Source organism: Oncorhynchus kisutch, linkage group LG10 (assembly GCF_002021735.2).
Source record: "Oncorhynchus kisutch isolate 150728-3 linkage group LG10, Okis_V2, whole genome shotgun sequence".
Lineage (NCBI taxonomy): Eukaryota > Metazoa > Chordata > Actinopteri > Salmoniformes > Salmonidae > Oncorhynchus > Oncorhynchus kisutch.
The window spans coordinates 24,964,870-24,980,363 of NC_034183.2; the positions used below are offsets into that span (position 1 = coordinate 24,964,870).

Genomic DNA, 15,494 nt, shown 5'->3' on the forward strand with positions numbered 1-15,494 from the left:
GCACATCTGTGGTCCCTTTTCAACCATACCTTGGGTGTGATAAGAACTGTGAGAACTGATAAGAACTAGCCTCTATCTCTGTTTAATTTGAGAGATGTGAAATGTGACAGGGAAATTGTGTCCATCAGACATCATGGTTAAATACAACAGCATTGATGTCCTATAACTCCGCCTGGAATCATTATTTTCACACATCTTGCCGATTGTTGCCGAAGGATGGTTATTTTTCCCTGTAGACATTATGTACTGAGTTTGGAAATTTCAGAAATACTTTCAATATATTACTTAGTTTTCTGGTCTTATTTCTTCATTTGTGTGAAGTAATTGACTTATCATACTATTCATGACAATGGCTATGTAAGTAGATTACTTGAATTTATCAATCAATGATATCTTGTTCATTACGTCAACCCCACTAATTATTGCAATCATTTACTCATATGAAAAGGTGTTGATTGATTGGATTAAACATCAGCAGGTCATTGCTTGTACAGTAGAGAAACTGATGAGTGATTATCCCTCTGTTTGTTCCTTTTCCAGGCGTTCAAGAGTATGCTGTATGCAGCCCAGGACCAGGCCCCATCCATAGAAGGTAAGTCAACTCCTGGTCCACGGACAGAATGAGCTCGCCCCGCACCCGTACGTACTGACACCCCGAAATAACAGGCCCTGCTAAAAATAGAGGAAATTCCAGTGATCATCCAACCACCCCTCACATGACCCAGCAGCCACTGGGTGCAGTGACTTCCCCACCACTGTGCAGTGCTGAGATAAGGCCTTTGGCTATAATTAATATACAACGTCAGGCTGCTAGCGAGGTGCGACAGGGACCAGCGTAATGGTTTGTTTTTAGATGCAGAGTGATGGGAGGTAAGAGTTCTTCAGTTGCAGTGCAGTTAGTCACTGGATGACCACACTCAGGGTCCTCTTATAGAAGTCCTCTAAATACAATCGTTGCATAATACATGCTCAACATCCAACAACAATATTTAGATTAATGCCTGAGTTGTCATGCTAGAATTGGTTTACATGACAGAATGCATATCCTACTTATATCATACAAAGAAGTGCTGCTCTGTGTGGAGGACTGTTTGAGGACTCTCCCCAGACGTGATGGTTGAACGGTCTGGCACTGATCTGTGAAAAGTGTCTAGTTCTTGTTCACTGGAGAGCTGCATCTCTCTGAAGGTCTACTTCCAGGAGACTGGGCCGACGGGCCGGGCCTTTCTGTTAAGGTGTGAGAGAGACATTATTTCCAGTCAGTGGTTCTGTGTCTGTGTGTGTGTGTGTGTCCAAGCCTCCTCTGGTCTGACTTGGATGTTTCCAAAACCAAAGTTCCAGTGGAATAGGAAAGAGGAAGTTGGCAGGTGCGGTCGACAGGCTAGGAGATGAATATGGCTGAAACGAGCATGCAGGAAAAAGAAGCAGAACTGAGAATTTGCTCAATGCTGCCCGGGACCCACTCTTACTGTGTCCAGGTTGAAAGTATGGTCGGTTTCCGCTATACGACTCCAAAAGAAGACTCCCTCACCACTCATGAAGCATGGAATAATCTGACAAAGACCACACTGTCAGCCTGTGTTTATAGTCTCTAGTACAGTAGTCTCTAGTCGCATCGTGGTGAGAGGAGAAAAGCCTAGCGAACAGCCGTTGACAGTATGATTAATCAGCCAAACTTTCACCTCATATTTCAACCAATGATGGCATGTGAAGCCTAAATGACAGAGTTGTCTGTGTGTCTAGTTTGGTGATAACATATGAGCTGTCTCCTTTAAACATTCTCCTGAGGGTTTGAGGTTGGTCTTATCCTCAAGATGGCTGATGAATCACATCCTGTCTGCCCCTGTCAAAGCTGCCATATGTAGGTCACTCCTGAAGCCACCATGAATAGTAAAATAATGGAAAAACAGAGAAATAAGAGAAGGAATACATGGGACCAGCTACTGTACTGGAACACATATTGAAGGTTGTTGAATTGTTAGATAGTAATGCACTGTTGGAGCTAGGAACACCAGCATTTCGCTACACCTGCTGTAATATCTGCTAAATGTGTATGTGAGCAGTACAATATATTTTTTATATTATTATTTAATTTCTTTACCCCCTTTTTTCCCCCAATTTCGTGATATTCAATTGGTAGTTACAGTCTTGTCCCATCGCTGCAACTCCCGTACGGACTCAGGAGAGGCTAAGGGCCTCCAAAACACGACCCCGCCAAGCCGCACTGCTTCTGGACATACTGCTCGCTTAACCTGGAAGCCAGCTGTACCAATGTGTCAGAGGAAACATCTTGGTGACCATGTCAGCGTGCATGTGCCTGGCCCACCACAGGAGTCGCTAGAGCACAATGGGACAAGGACAACCCGGACGGCCAAACCCTCTCCTAACCCGGACGACGCTTGGCCAATTGTGCGCCGCCTCATGGGTCTCCCGGTCGCGGCCAGCTGCGACACAGCCTGGGATCGAACCTCGAACGGATCTGTGGTGACGCAGCTAGCACTGTGATGCAGTGCCTTAGACTGCTGCACCACTCGGAAGGCCCTGTGACCAATACAGTTTGATTTGATTTGATTTTGAACCCCTGTACTTCAGCGCCAGACACTTTACTTTTCATATGAGGAACGAGATTAACAGGCTTCCCGTGAAATATACGCTTAGCACAGAACTTCTCGTCACACAGACCCTGTTTCAAATCTGATTGAGTTAAAAAAAAGGGATGATTTTATTAAATCACCCCTCAATGAAAGAGTAATTACGGGAATGTGATTTCTGAGATGTTTTTCTCTCTCTCGACTGCGAGGCCTGCCGTGTCTGAGTCAGGTTTGGTATTCTGTGAGAGTACTGGTGCCTCCGGGAGACAATTTACTGGGTTATTACCGCTCCCTCTAGCTGACCCGCTACCTGATACAGTTATAGTAGAGATTCAACACGAAGGAATACAGCACTTCAAAGCCTCTGTAAGGGCCTTCTCTTCATCCAGGCTTCTATCAGATACCCCAGAAGTGCATGTTACTCAATGTCTTGGGGTGCAGCACAATGGGTTGTGTGTCCACTGTTCTCAACACCGTAGACTGACTTGTGGTCAGGCTGAAGGCATTGTTTGGATGGTTTGGATGTGAGAGCCATTTTTAGAAAGATATGAATGATACAACTCCTGACACAATACTGTATTGGCCATACAATACTACCTGTTGTGTTGATGAAGATTTTAATCTGTAATCAATTCCCAAACAATTGCTACACTGTGACCTTCTCTATATAGGAGTAAATATAAGCCTGTTTTCAGGACTGATGAGGAAAGTTATTTTACATTTTGACAGAAATGCATTGATCAGCGCTACCTACCTTACTCGGATAAATGTTCAGTAATTAAGAGAGCTTGTTCTAGTTCCATACAGCACCAAAGTGCTTGTAGAGTCTTCTATGGCATTTCATCTCTTGGGAGATCCTTTGTTCTTGCTCCCTAGTTTTAATTAGAACAGCTTTTGCACTGCAGCTCAGTCCAGGAGAATGAACATGAGGAGCATCTGGCCCGAGCTCATGCTCCTCCTCTCTGTCTCTCTCCAGTAAGATCGAATTAGATCAGGGATGGGCAACTTTGATGGGGGTTGGGGGCCGCAAAGAATCTGAACTCATCACGAGGGGCTTAAGTGGCTGGCGGGTCTGCTAACCCACATTCATACACACACATGCAGTCAACTGATTTGTGCAAACAATTTACTACTTAACTCTCTTAACTAAATGCATTGTACCAGATTTGGTTAATTTCCTGCAATAACAAATTCAATGGGGGCCACCTGGAGGTGCCCAGCGTGCCCGGTCGGTATTCGGCCATGGTTATTACAAGTTTAGATAGCTGGCTAGACTAATTTATCAATCAAAAACATGGGCTAATTGAGTGACTGTCAGTGAGTGACATAACAAGAGGAAAGCTGCTGATGCACAACCAAGTTTCGAAATTGCACCTTGTGTTTTCTACTATTACAACTCTCAACAATGAGACTGACTCTCAACAAAGACTGACTGACTGAGTTCAAAAGAAAAAGGCCCCGTTTTTGGAAATGGATCCGCGGGCCTACCAGCGAGGGGTCTCCCTAAAGTAGACCAAGTCCAATTCAATTAGCCCGCCGATTATGAGATTTTAAAACAATAACTGCAGATAAACACAGCAATGGGAGGAATTAGTCTGCCTCCGGAACTATTTCTCAGTATTGTTACATGCCGTAGTGGCCTAGTCTATTGGCAGAGTTACATCAGGGGTGATCTAGGATGATTCACATGGGGAAGGGCGGGGCCCACCCCTCCCCCCACAGCTTGACCAAGGTAGAGGAGGAATGTGGGGGAAGGGTTGTGCTGTTGACTGCTCACAGGAGTACACCATAAAGATGATTTCCCACAGCCAAGCACGTACACTAAGTTAGCGGAGGTCTTTATCACAAACGGGCAGTAAAATGTTTTATAGTCTCTCTAGGTTGCTCTATAATAGATAGCTTGGAGGATAGAAGCCATGCGTGAAACTGCAGATTGAATGGAATAAGGGGAGTCTTTACATGTCTTCCCCTGAGTACATTGGTTGTTGATGTTTGATGCATAATGCCTCTGTATCTGTGTGGTTCAGTGTTATTACTGTATGGAGCAGCAGCAGTTTGAGACGGACTGTAAAAGGATAAAGCACCATAATAAAGAATGATGGCTCAGTTGGGCAGAAGAGCAGCCTTCTGGACAGGCTGAGCCCTCCCCCTCTTTCCTCACAGCAGTCCCACTGACCACTGTTTCTGACTCAGCAGGCAACATGGCCCTCAGTGCAGCCTGATTACACTGTTATTGCAGTGGAATATTATATGACTGTTCCAGAGAAGGCTGGCTGGATGAGCTATAGGAGGAAGGGCTCATTGTAATGGCTGGAATGGAATATATGGAATGGTTTCAAAGAAATGGAAACCACATGTTTGACCACGTTACATTTATTCCATTCCAACCATTACAATGAGCCCTTCCTCCTATAGCTCATCCAGCCAGCCTCCTTTGGACTGTTCATACCTTGATTACACAGCTAGCCTTTGTGTTTTGTATGGAATACAATAGATGTTATAAAGTATGTGTTTATACTATACTGCTAGCTATTGGCTCAGCCAACCATCTTCAGCCCCTTTGTCATGTGGAGTTTTTCTTCCTGTGTAGTTCCTCATAGAAATCCAGGGGTGTCTCCTGAAACTCAAAACATTTTAATGTTTTATGTAGCTGAATCAATAACAGCAGAAAAGCAATTGTGTCTCAACTTCAGCCCTCAGGTTCAATACCAGCAGATGGGCTCCAGCACACTTCAGGTAACTCAGACCGAAGATCCCACCAATCAGATTATTATGTAGGAAACTGACATGGAGGGAGACAATATTAGAAGTTATCTTGCTGGTTGTAAAATTGGTGAGATAGTGGTGTGTGTGTGTGTGTGTGTGCGTGTGCGTGTGCGTGTGTGTGTGTGTGTGTGTGGGTGTGTGGGTGGGTGGGTTTGGCTGCAGCCACAGACTCCCCAGTCTGCATTGGTGAAGGTCGTTCAGAGTGGAGCAGTAAGCAGAGCTGTTATCAGAGAGGAGAGGGGGACAAGCTTGTTGCCTGCTGAGAGAGCCGTCACTAGCAATTAGCCTGCCTGCTTTTCTCCGGTCAAAGACCACTGAACAACACTATGCTCGATCTCTTTCATCCTCAATATGGCAGTCTTTTGTTCACACACCTCAACTGGACACATTTATTATTGCACTTCAAAGGCACCATTGCATTAATTAAGGAAAATAAACATGGTAGTAAAAACGCTGTCACAATGGCTCCTGTTGCCTCCTCGCTGCCATTCCCCTTTTAGTGCCAATTAATTCGTACGAGGAGGAATAGTAATGTGAGATAAGTACGTAATCCACTTAATGAAAGCGCTAACATGAATCACAATCCCAGAGACCTCCACCTTCCATGCTGATTTCCACTCGCAGCTCTCCACCGACTGCGATGGGCGGCCTTCCATTTTGTCTGCTGCTGTTGGTTGCTAAAGGACATGGCTGGCTATTTGAAGCCTGGTGGTGGTATTATTTTAGTGATTGTTATTCCACTCACGTGTGTCTAGGTCTAGCAGCTGTTATTACAGTGGGCCCGGCAATAGGAGAGGCCCCTGTGTGGATCTAAGCAGGAATTCTGAGCAGGAGCCTTCCCCAGTCTCAGTAGCCCAAGGACCCAGCCCTGTACGTTCTGTGGGCCAGTAGCCTAGCAGCCAGGGTCTCCCACCAGCCTGCATTATTGATGGGCTGCTTCTCAAGCTGCCTCTCTGATTTAGATGAAAATGCTAATTGCTCAGTGTTTGTGGGTTTATTCCTCCTTAGCAGCGCTAGCTGCCTGGTGCCACCCATATCTCACTTTTCTGGCCGTGCATCTGTAGAAAAAACCTCACGTGCTACTGCTTTTACAGTAGGAGGAGAGGAGGAAGAAGCCTGGGGGCATTTATCTAGTGGAGATTGTTAAAGATATCAAGGAGTTGAGGGAAGTCTACTAGGATGATCAACATACTGACTGGTGCTCTAGATAGGGAGATGGGAGGATGGGGAGGGTCAATAAAGAGCTGAGAGGAAACTCAAGGTTATAGATTATTCGAATCAGGGTAATGAACAATGAAAAATCAGGGGACTAATTGGATGAAGGAGTGGGGAGATGTGGCCTTTTCGCTCCCTCTCCTTACAAGTTGCCTTTTATTGGGATGAATCTTGTCCTGGAGGTAGAGCTAAGGTTTCCACTACATGGGCCAGCTGCAAAGTCAAAATGGGCTTTTATTTTAGGGTTAGGCATAAGGTTAGCAGCGTGGTTAAGGTTACAGTTAAGGTTAGGGTTAGGCATAAGGTTAGCAGCGTGGTTAAGGTTACAGTTAAGCTTAGGGTTAGGCATAAGGTCAGCATCGTGGTTAAGGTTACAGTTAAGGTTAGGGTTAGGCATAAGGTTAGCAGCGTGGTTAAGGTTACAGTTAAGCTTAGGGTTAGGCATAAGGTTAGCAGCGTGGTTAAGGTTACAGTTAAGCTTAGGGTTAGGCATAAGGTTAGCAGCGTGGTTAAGGTTACAGTTAAGGTTAGGCATAAGGTTAGCAGCGTGGTTAAGGTTACAGTTAAGGTTAGGGTTAGGTTTAAAACAGTGCTTAATTTGAACAGTATCCGGCACGTCTCCGTTTTGTACCGGAACCTATTTGGCAGGATCCTGTACCTCTCATGGCATGACATTTATTTTCTCACTTTTTGCAATGTAAACATTTTAACAAAAGCGATCAAAGTTCTTTCAAGTTGCCTCTTCGTTAATTCTCCTGCCCCCACAAAAAAAAACTATGTGAAAAAGGTGATTTTCAGCCTGGCCAAATATTTGGATTGGGCTGGACCGGGTTTATGGTTTGCGCAACAATGTTACCTATGTTTGAGACCAACTCCTGGCTGTGGCTGTGTGAGAAGTGTGCCAGTATCTTTCACATGACTAGAATGAGATTCCCTTTCTATGATCTCTCTCCCTCTCTGCTCTGATAGACATGAGCCTGCAACTCTCATCTCTCCAGTGTTGCACTTCATCATTTATTTCCTTATAGAATTGCGCAAAGAGTTATGAAGGAACTGCAGCACTCCTTATAAATTGAAATAAATTTGCCAAAGTTATAGAATTACTGAATGAAGTCATTCAGAATAGCCTACTACACCATGAGAAGGCCTATAATTTAGCCACAGAGCTTTACAAAAAAATTGCCAGCTGTGGATTGTAGCCCAATAATTAAGCAATAAGGCCCGAGGGGGTGTGGTATATGGCCAATATACCACGTCCAAGGGCTGTTCTTATGCACAATGCAACGTGGGGTGCCTGGACACAGACATTAGCCGTGGTATATTTGCCATATATCACAAACCCTGAGGTGCCGTATTGCTATTATAAACTGGTTCCCAACATAATTAGAGCAGTAAACATAAATGTTTTGTCATACCCAAGGTATATGGTCTGATATACCACAAATTTCAGCCAATCAGCATTCAGGGTTTGAACCACCTAGTTTACAACAAGGAATAGCCTACAGTTGGGAACGCATGGCAAATCTGTCAGTGAAAAAACAGCATGCTGACAAAACAGGCCTTTCGCAATATTAACAGTACAATCGAGGGAAAACACAGGTTGGAAAACAAATGGCTCCTGCTGAAAAGAGAAGGCTATGCTGTAGGCTACCAACATATTTGATCAACTTCCAAATATTGTTTTACAAAGTGAAACAAGAGAGAGAGAGAGGCTGTTGTTACGAGCGCATCTGCAATCACCAGCGAGTGAGCTGCTCATCATTGAGTTAGTCAGTGAAACTGGAAAGCATTTTTAGGACTATAATTTCCTCCTCATATTGTAGTCTACAATATTTTTAGGTTACACAAAGCCGTTTTTATTGATCTCAGTTTGTTAATGTCAAAGTAGAATAAAAAAAGTAGAATAAAATATTCTGCCATAGTCTCCAGTCATGTAAAATTGCATGAAATGCGTTTGTAAAAGGCCACATTTTTCCCAGACCCTAGGCTACTAAAAAGGTTCCCCATGTGTGCAACTTCTGTAAGTGCCTCTACTCTACTGCTCTATGACACTACACAAATGTGATGATATGCTGCCTCCAGTATGAGAGAGAGAGAGCTCCCCTCCACATTATCTCTGCAGCTATAGTGCACAGTGCAAGAGAAGAATAGATGAAAGTCCATCCATTATTCATCTGTGAATTAGATCTTGCCTGAATGGGTGTTGGGGAAGGGATGTGTGGTAGAGGGTGGGATGGGACCGGGGAGCACCAGGTTATCGGTGCTCACAGTAGTCCAGGTCTTTCCGGAGAACTGGCACTTAGCCTTTTAAGGTATATGAGCAGTAGGTCTATGCAATCAGTAGGTTAGCGCCATCTCTCTCGTATAAAGGAAGTATGGATAGAGACATCCTTATGGAGACCAGCATGTTAGTGTGCTGTGTGTTGGCAGTAATCTGGGTATCATATGGATGGGCTGATAGCCAACAGACAGACTGAGATGAGAATGAGATGATGCAGGTCTCAGGAGTGAGAGTGTTTGTTCACAATTAAAAGACTCTCAGACATAGTCTCTGCTCAGTTGGCTTGTTCTGTTGACTGTGACAGGTTACTGTAGCATTTTTAGTCAGGCCAAAGCCAAATCAGTTAGCTTGGGGCTGCCATCTGTCATGTTATGTAAAACGTAACCTTTTTTTGGGATTCATGGACATGATCAATCTTGCATGGGTTGTGTATCAACTTTGATCATGGTTATTGTATTTAAAAACTATATATTGAATTATTGTGTATTATTAAATCCATATCCATTAAGATTATGACAGCACAATATGTAATGAGTGTGGAGCCCAACAAGTCAAATACTGTCTGAGAAAAATAGAGACATAGGCTACTATGCCCTTGTCTGTTCTGAGTTTATTGCATCTCTCTCTCACAGAGTGCACAAACACCCAGGCGTAGGAGGGGGTGAACTATAGACAATGGTGGCAGTACCATTCGCTGAGGTATTTCAAGTCCCTTTTATTTGCGTTGAAGCAAATGAAATGCATTCATTACATGCTCTTCTAATCTTTCAGGTAAACAATTAGTCTTCCAAAGCTGCTGAGCTGGGGAAATGAGAAACGGTTCATTATCTACAAGCACAATTAGTTTAATTGGGAACGATGTTCAACTTGCACAAAGCTATTTCTTAATCACGTTTCTTCCCCCATTGACTTCTTTCATCTCAAACAAATCACTTCACTTTGAAACTATCACAGTACTGTATGTATAAACACACAATACGAAGTGTTGTGCCCCTGTGTGTGCTTGTGTTTGTGCATGGGCACATGCGCCAGCAGTGTGTAGGAGAAACAGTGTCCTTCAGTCCTCAAATCTGCCCGTCTGTCCATTGTCCCTTTGGAGAGATGGCTGGAGACTGTTTGCTGATTGGCTGCTGGTATCTTCCTGGGTAACCTGCTGTCAGGTGGCTGTTGCTTGAGGTCTGTGTCGGCCCCTCCCTCCCTCCATCTCCCACTGTCTCGCCCACTGACTCTCTTTAATCTTTATTCTAATGCTCAGCAGGGGGAGCAGGAGATGACAGGAACCACAGTGGTTGGAGACAGAAAATACATCAGAATTTCTAGATGGAAGATTATGGTAAAGCTTCTTCCCTATCTGCTATTGACAGATTCATTGTATACAACGGCATGACTAGATGCTCTATTTTGCTCTGTCTACCTGGCAGCAATCAAAGAGGGATCTATTTCAAATGGCCAGTAGGAACTAGGAAACATACTTTTTTTCAGAATGTATCCAAGTGCTTCTGTTAGCAGAGCCATGTTGGTTTAAATTGAGTGTCTTCCCATGGGGTCAGTGTGGGTGTGTGAGAGAGAGCGAGAGCGGGAGTGATAGAGAAGGAGAAATTGGCCATTTCTGCAATGAGATAGAGCTCCCCCTGCTCAGTTGTGCCTCTGGGATAAACTAGGAGAGGAAGAGAGACTGGTGACATTGACAGTGAATGGAAGATAGTACAGTGGTGAGCTGGAGCCTTGGGGACCAACTTTTCTCTCCTCTGTTAAGTGCTCTCATTATAGGGATGGACAATGAAGTGTTTTTACATCATGTTGCAAAATGTCACTGAGAATAGCAATGGGTCACCTCTCCACTTTGTTTTTACTTCAAGAGGATGGCCATATGAAGCACATTTGAGGGCAGGGGGTCAAAGCATTGAGGAAGTAATATGGTTTTCTGATTCTTTAAAATTTCATTCCTATCCAGTGGCATGGGAGGAGAGTGCAGTGAATCAATTATTCAATGATATTGTTACTGGACAACTTGTTGTTTTATATTAAATGTTGAATTATTAACTGTGTGTTAGATTGGAAATATGGCCTCTGTTCACGATTCTCGTAATTTATCCCAGTTACAGAAAGCCACTGTTAAGTTAGACATACAGTGTATTTAGAGGATTGGATAGATATACAGTATAGTGTGTGTTTGTGGTTTACACAGCTAGAATGTACAAACCATAATTTATGTGGAAAGGAAAATGTTTGTGTTACAGCAATATTTCACACAGCTGAGTATGTTCATTATCAGTAAAGTAATGCTGTTGTGACTCAAGTGGATATGGCAGTTATCCTGAAATAGACCATATTATCATTATCAAAGATCCAAGTTTCTGACATACAGCAATATTTCACACAGCTGAGTATGTTCATTATCAGTAAAGTAATGCTGTTGTGACTCAAGTGGATATGGCAGTTATCCTGAAATAGACCATATTATCATTGTCAAAGATACAAGTTTCTGACATGTTTCTGATGTAGCAGTAAAATTGAATGGGCCAATTGCAACCATTGAAAGCCGCAAGATTTTCGCTAATTGATCTCACGTTAAACCATCAATACGTGTTAAAATCACCCGCACAGCTGATCTCAATTGCAGCCAAAATTGGCCAGCGAATTACCACTCTCTAATGCAGATGTCGAGTTTATCTTTCAGTCTTGATTGCAGCCAACATTTTTCAAGACTATTTCGATCTCAAACTGTTGCATATACACTGACTCAGCGTGCAATGAACGCAAGAGAAGTGACACAATTTCACCTGGTTAATATTGCCTGCTAACCTGGATTTCTTTTAGCTAAATATGCAGGTTTAAAAATATATACTTATGTGTATTGATTTTAAGAAAGGCATTGATGTTTATGGTTAGGTACACGTTGGAGCAACGATATGCACCGCATCGATTATATGCAACGCAGGACACGCTAGATAAACTAGTAATATCATGAACCATGTGTAGTCAACTAGTGATTATGATTGATTGATTGTTTTTTATAAGATAAGTTTAATGCTAGCTAGCAACTTACCTTGGCTTACTGCATTCGCGTAACAGGCAGTCTCCTCGTGGAGTGCAGTGTAATCAGGTGGTTAGAGCGTTGGACTAGTTAACTGTAAGGTTGCAAGATTGTATCCCCGAGCTGACAAGGTAAAAATCTGTCGTTCTGCCCCTGAACAAGGCAGTTAACCCACCGTTCCTAGGCCGTCATTGAAAATCAGAATGTGTTCTTAACTGACTTGCCTTGTTAAATAAAGATTAAATAAAGGTGTAAAAAAAAAATGGTCCAAATCGGTGTCCAAAAATACCGATATCCGATTGTTATGAAAAATTGAAATCGGCCCTAATTAATCGGCCCATTCCGATTAATCGGTTGTCCTCTGGTATAAACTGCCTTAATTTTGCTGGACCCCAGGAAGGGGCAGCAGCTAATGAGAAACCATAATAAATACAAATACAAATGAACTAATGTTGATGGTGTAGCATGCTCTAATTATTTTATTCATTTCCAATGTATGTAATCCATTGAATACAACTGTTTTTAAAATAAATAGCCTGATATGGTCATTTCTTATCAATATTGGGGGTATAAAATCCCTGGAGAGTCCATACTTGAAATGTGTAACTAAATCAAGTAAATTGTAATTGAGTTATATAATCTGTTTTTTTATCAAATGAAAATGTAGTCTATAAAGTTATTTTGAATGGCATATATTATATTATTTTGTCAACTAAGGTGAAACGTTTGAAACAAATATAGACCTACTACTTCTATATTCTTATAGTCATTCATCAGCCTTACGGTTTCCGGTGAGAGGTCAATGAGAAAGATCAACTAATCTACTGGTTTACCCTTGTTGGTTTTTCGTTGCAATCAAGCTTAGTTTAGCCAGCAGGTGCATGTAATCTCCCGTTTAGTAATGTTTTAGGAAAGCCAGTGGTAACCTGTGTTAAGTTCTGCCTGTTCATTGCAATCAAGCCACCGACTTTAAAGATGGCTTCATGTGGCTAACAGTTGAAAGTTTTCCTTTCAAATATTTCATTTTTATATTTGTAATATTGTCTTTGTGGAGACTGGAGAGATGGGCCAGCATTCCTTTCCTTCATATTTGACCAGCCTGCTTATTCCTGGAGACTCTGGACTGCCACACATTCACACACGCACGCTTGCTGGCACACCATACACAGGGTTACCGTTTTTAGTGCCTCGCTTGTGCAGCTGTTGGAAAACCGTCCAAGAATTTCTGGCGTTGAGCTAGTAGATCTAGGACAAGAATGTCAGCGTCTTTAATTGGTAACACTTCGTGGCCTCAGGAAATTAGCATATTTCATATAATCCGCAGCTTGTGGATAATGTATTCGTGATGAGTGTTAATAATAACCCATTACAGTGGTATGGTGAGTCTGGCCTCTGTGTCCTGGGGACGACTGGGTTGCGCCAGGAAGAGAAGCATCATACCACCGGTGGAGAAGAGCCCTAATGTACTGACTCTGATTGAGGAGACTCACCCCTATCCGCCCTCTGTCTTTCACCATCACCACCAAAACTAACCAGCCCACCACCTCCCCAGTGTGTCTCCCTATCTGTTGATATGCTATACAACTGACCTGCCCTATTGTTACCTTGAACCATTTTATTGTGGCTTAAGAAACGACAATTTGTCTATGATGAGCATTTCTTTCCCCACAGGCAAAATGCATGTTGTCCTGACAGTCAACATCTTATAATTAGACTCTGTGATTACCCAATTAGTATGCAGTTCAATTGAGCATGGATAACCTATTGTTCCCTAGGCATGAAAGTGCCATTTGCTGTAAGCTCTCATTTTAATTTCCTCATAGGCATTTTAATGACTTGAGATGTGTGTCTAGTTATGTGATTAAGTGACTGTTTACGTAAGTGTTTTTTTCTTCAAAAACAGAAGAGCTGAACAGAGCAAAACCTCACAGCCAAAGGTAACCATGGCACCCAGGAGGGGAGCAGAATCATTTGTTTTTTGTTGTTGTTGATGGTTACTCTGACATTCAAGGGGAAGAACCTCCTGTTTTCATTTGGCTGTTGATAGCTGGCAACATTTCTAGGCCATGAAAATAGATCAAAGATTGAAGACCTCATGTTATACCTGTGATCTCTTAACAGGGATAAAGATAATGCTTTTTAAAGAATCGTCCATTGACATAGGCCTAGCCTAACTGATTTCCAGATCTGTTTTTTAGCTACTCTAGCAGGTTGTCTGCTTTGCATAACCTTAGATCAGATCTAGCCTTTGTCTCCCTTCTGGCTGCAGTTCTACCTGACAGGAAGTACTTAGTCATGGCTGTGCATTACTAGTGCATTAGCGAGTCTGAGCTTTCTGAAGGACAAGCTCATACCAGGCTTGAATTAACAGGGTCAGACACACTGACCCATTTTTAACAGACAACCTCTGACAACCTGGCCAATCTCTCCTTTTCCTGCCACACACAGACTCAAGGCCTAGACACCCTCTCATATCCGGCATCTAGCACCTTTGTTTTTGTCCAACACACTTCAAGTTCACACCTCTCTCTTTCTTTGAAACTCAATCTCCATATATGCTTACAGTATATGTTTACACCATTCTCCCGGTCTAATTGGACTGAGCCTAGATGAATCAAATCAAAGGTTATTGTTGGCGTACACAGTTTTGCAGATGTTATCACAGGTGCAGCGAAATGCTTATGTTTCTAACTCCAACAATTCATCAATATCTAGCAATACACACATTATCTTCCACCCCCCCCCCCCCCCCCCAAAAAAAAGAAATTGAGACGGATCAGAATGAGCAATGTCAGAGTCCGGAATATACAGTTTTCAAGCTCTGTTAAGTTAGGTGGATTTTCAATGGAATTCAAGTCTGACTTTCATGTTATTGTTCTGCAGCCATTCCAGCGTTGCTTTGGCTGTATGCTTGGGGTCATTGTCTTGCACTCTGATGCAGGTTCTCATCAAGGATTTGCCTGTATTTGGACCCATTCATTGTTCCCTCTATCCTGACTAGTCTCCCAGTTCCTGCTGCTGAAAAGCATGATGCTGACACCCCCATGCTTCACGGTGGGGATGGTGTTAGAGGGTGATGAGCTGTGCCTGGTTTTCTCCAGACATAGCGCTTTCCATTCAGGTCAAATAGTTACATTTTTGTCTCATCAGACCACAATAATTTGCCTTATGCTCTGAGTCTTTCATGTGCCTTTTTGGAAACAGCTTTTTTTGAGGAGTGGCTTCCGTCTGGCCTCTCTCCCATAAATCCCAGATTGGTGAAGTGGTGTAGAGACTGTTGTCCTTCTTTCAGGTTCTTCCATCTCAGCAAAGGAACTCTGTAATTCTGTCAGAGTGGTCATTGGAGTCTTGGTCACCTCCCTGACCAAGGTCCTTCTTGCCTGGTTACTCAGTTTGGTTGGACGGCCAGCTCTAGGCAGAGTCTGGGTAGTTCCATTTAATTTTTCAATTTCCCAATGATGGAGACCACTGTGCTCTTGGAAACATTCAACTCTTTAGAAATTGTTTTATACCATTCCCCAGATATTTGACTCATCACAATCTCAGAGATCGACAGACAGTTCTTTGGCTTTCTTTGTGTTGTTTCTGCTCTGACATGCGCTGG

At 43.0% G+C, this 15,494-nt stretch overlaps 1 protein-coding gene across 1 annotated transcript in view; it reads left to right on the forward strand.

The window, feature by feature from the left end:
* The window catches only part of LOC109897953 (xenotropic and polytropic retrovirus receptor 1 homolog), a 99,733-nt gene that overhangs the window by 7,844 nt on the left and 76,395 nt on the right, over positions 1-15,494 (forward strand). Inside the window, exon 2 of the mRNA XM_031833380.1 lies at positions 541-592. Coding sequence (XP_031689240.1) covers positions 541-592 — 52 coding nt within the window. The remainder of the gene's footprint in view (positions 1-540; positions 593-15,494) is intronic.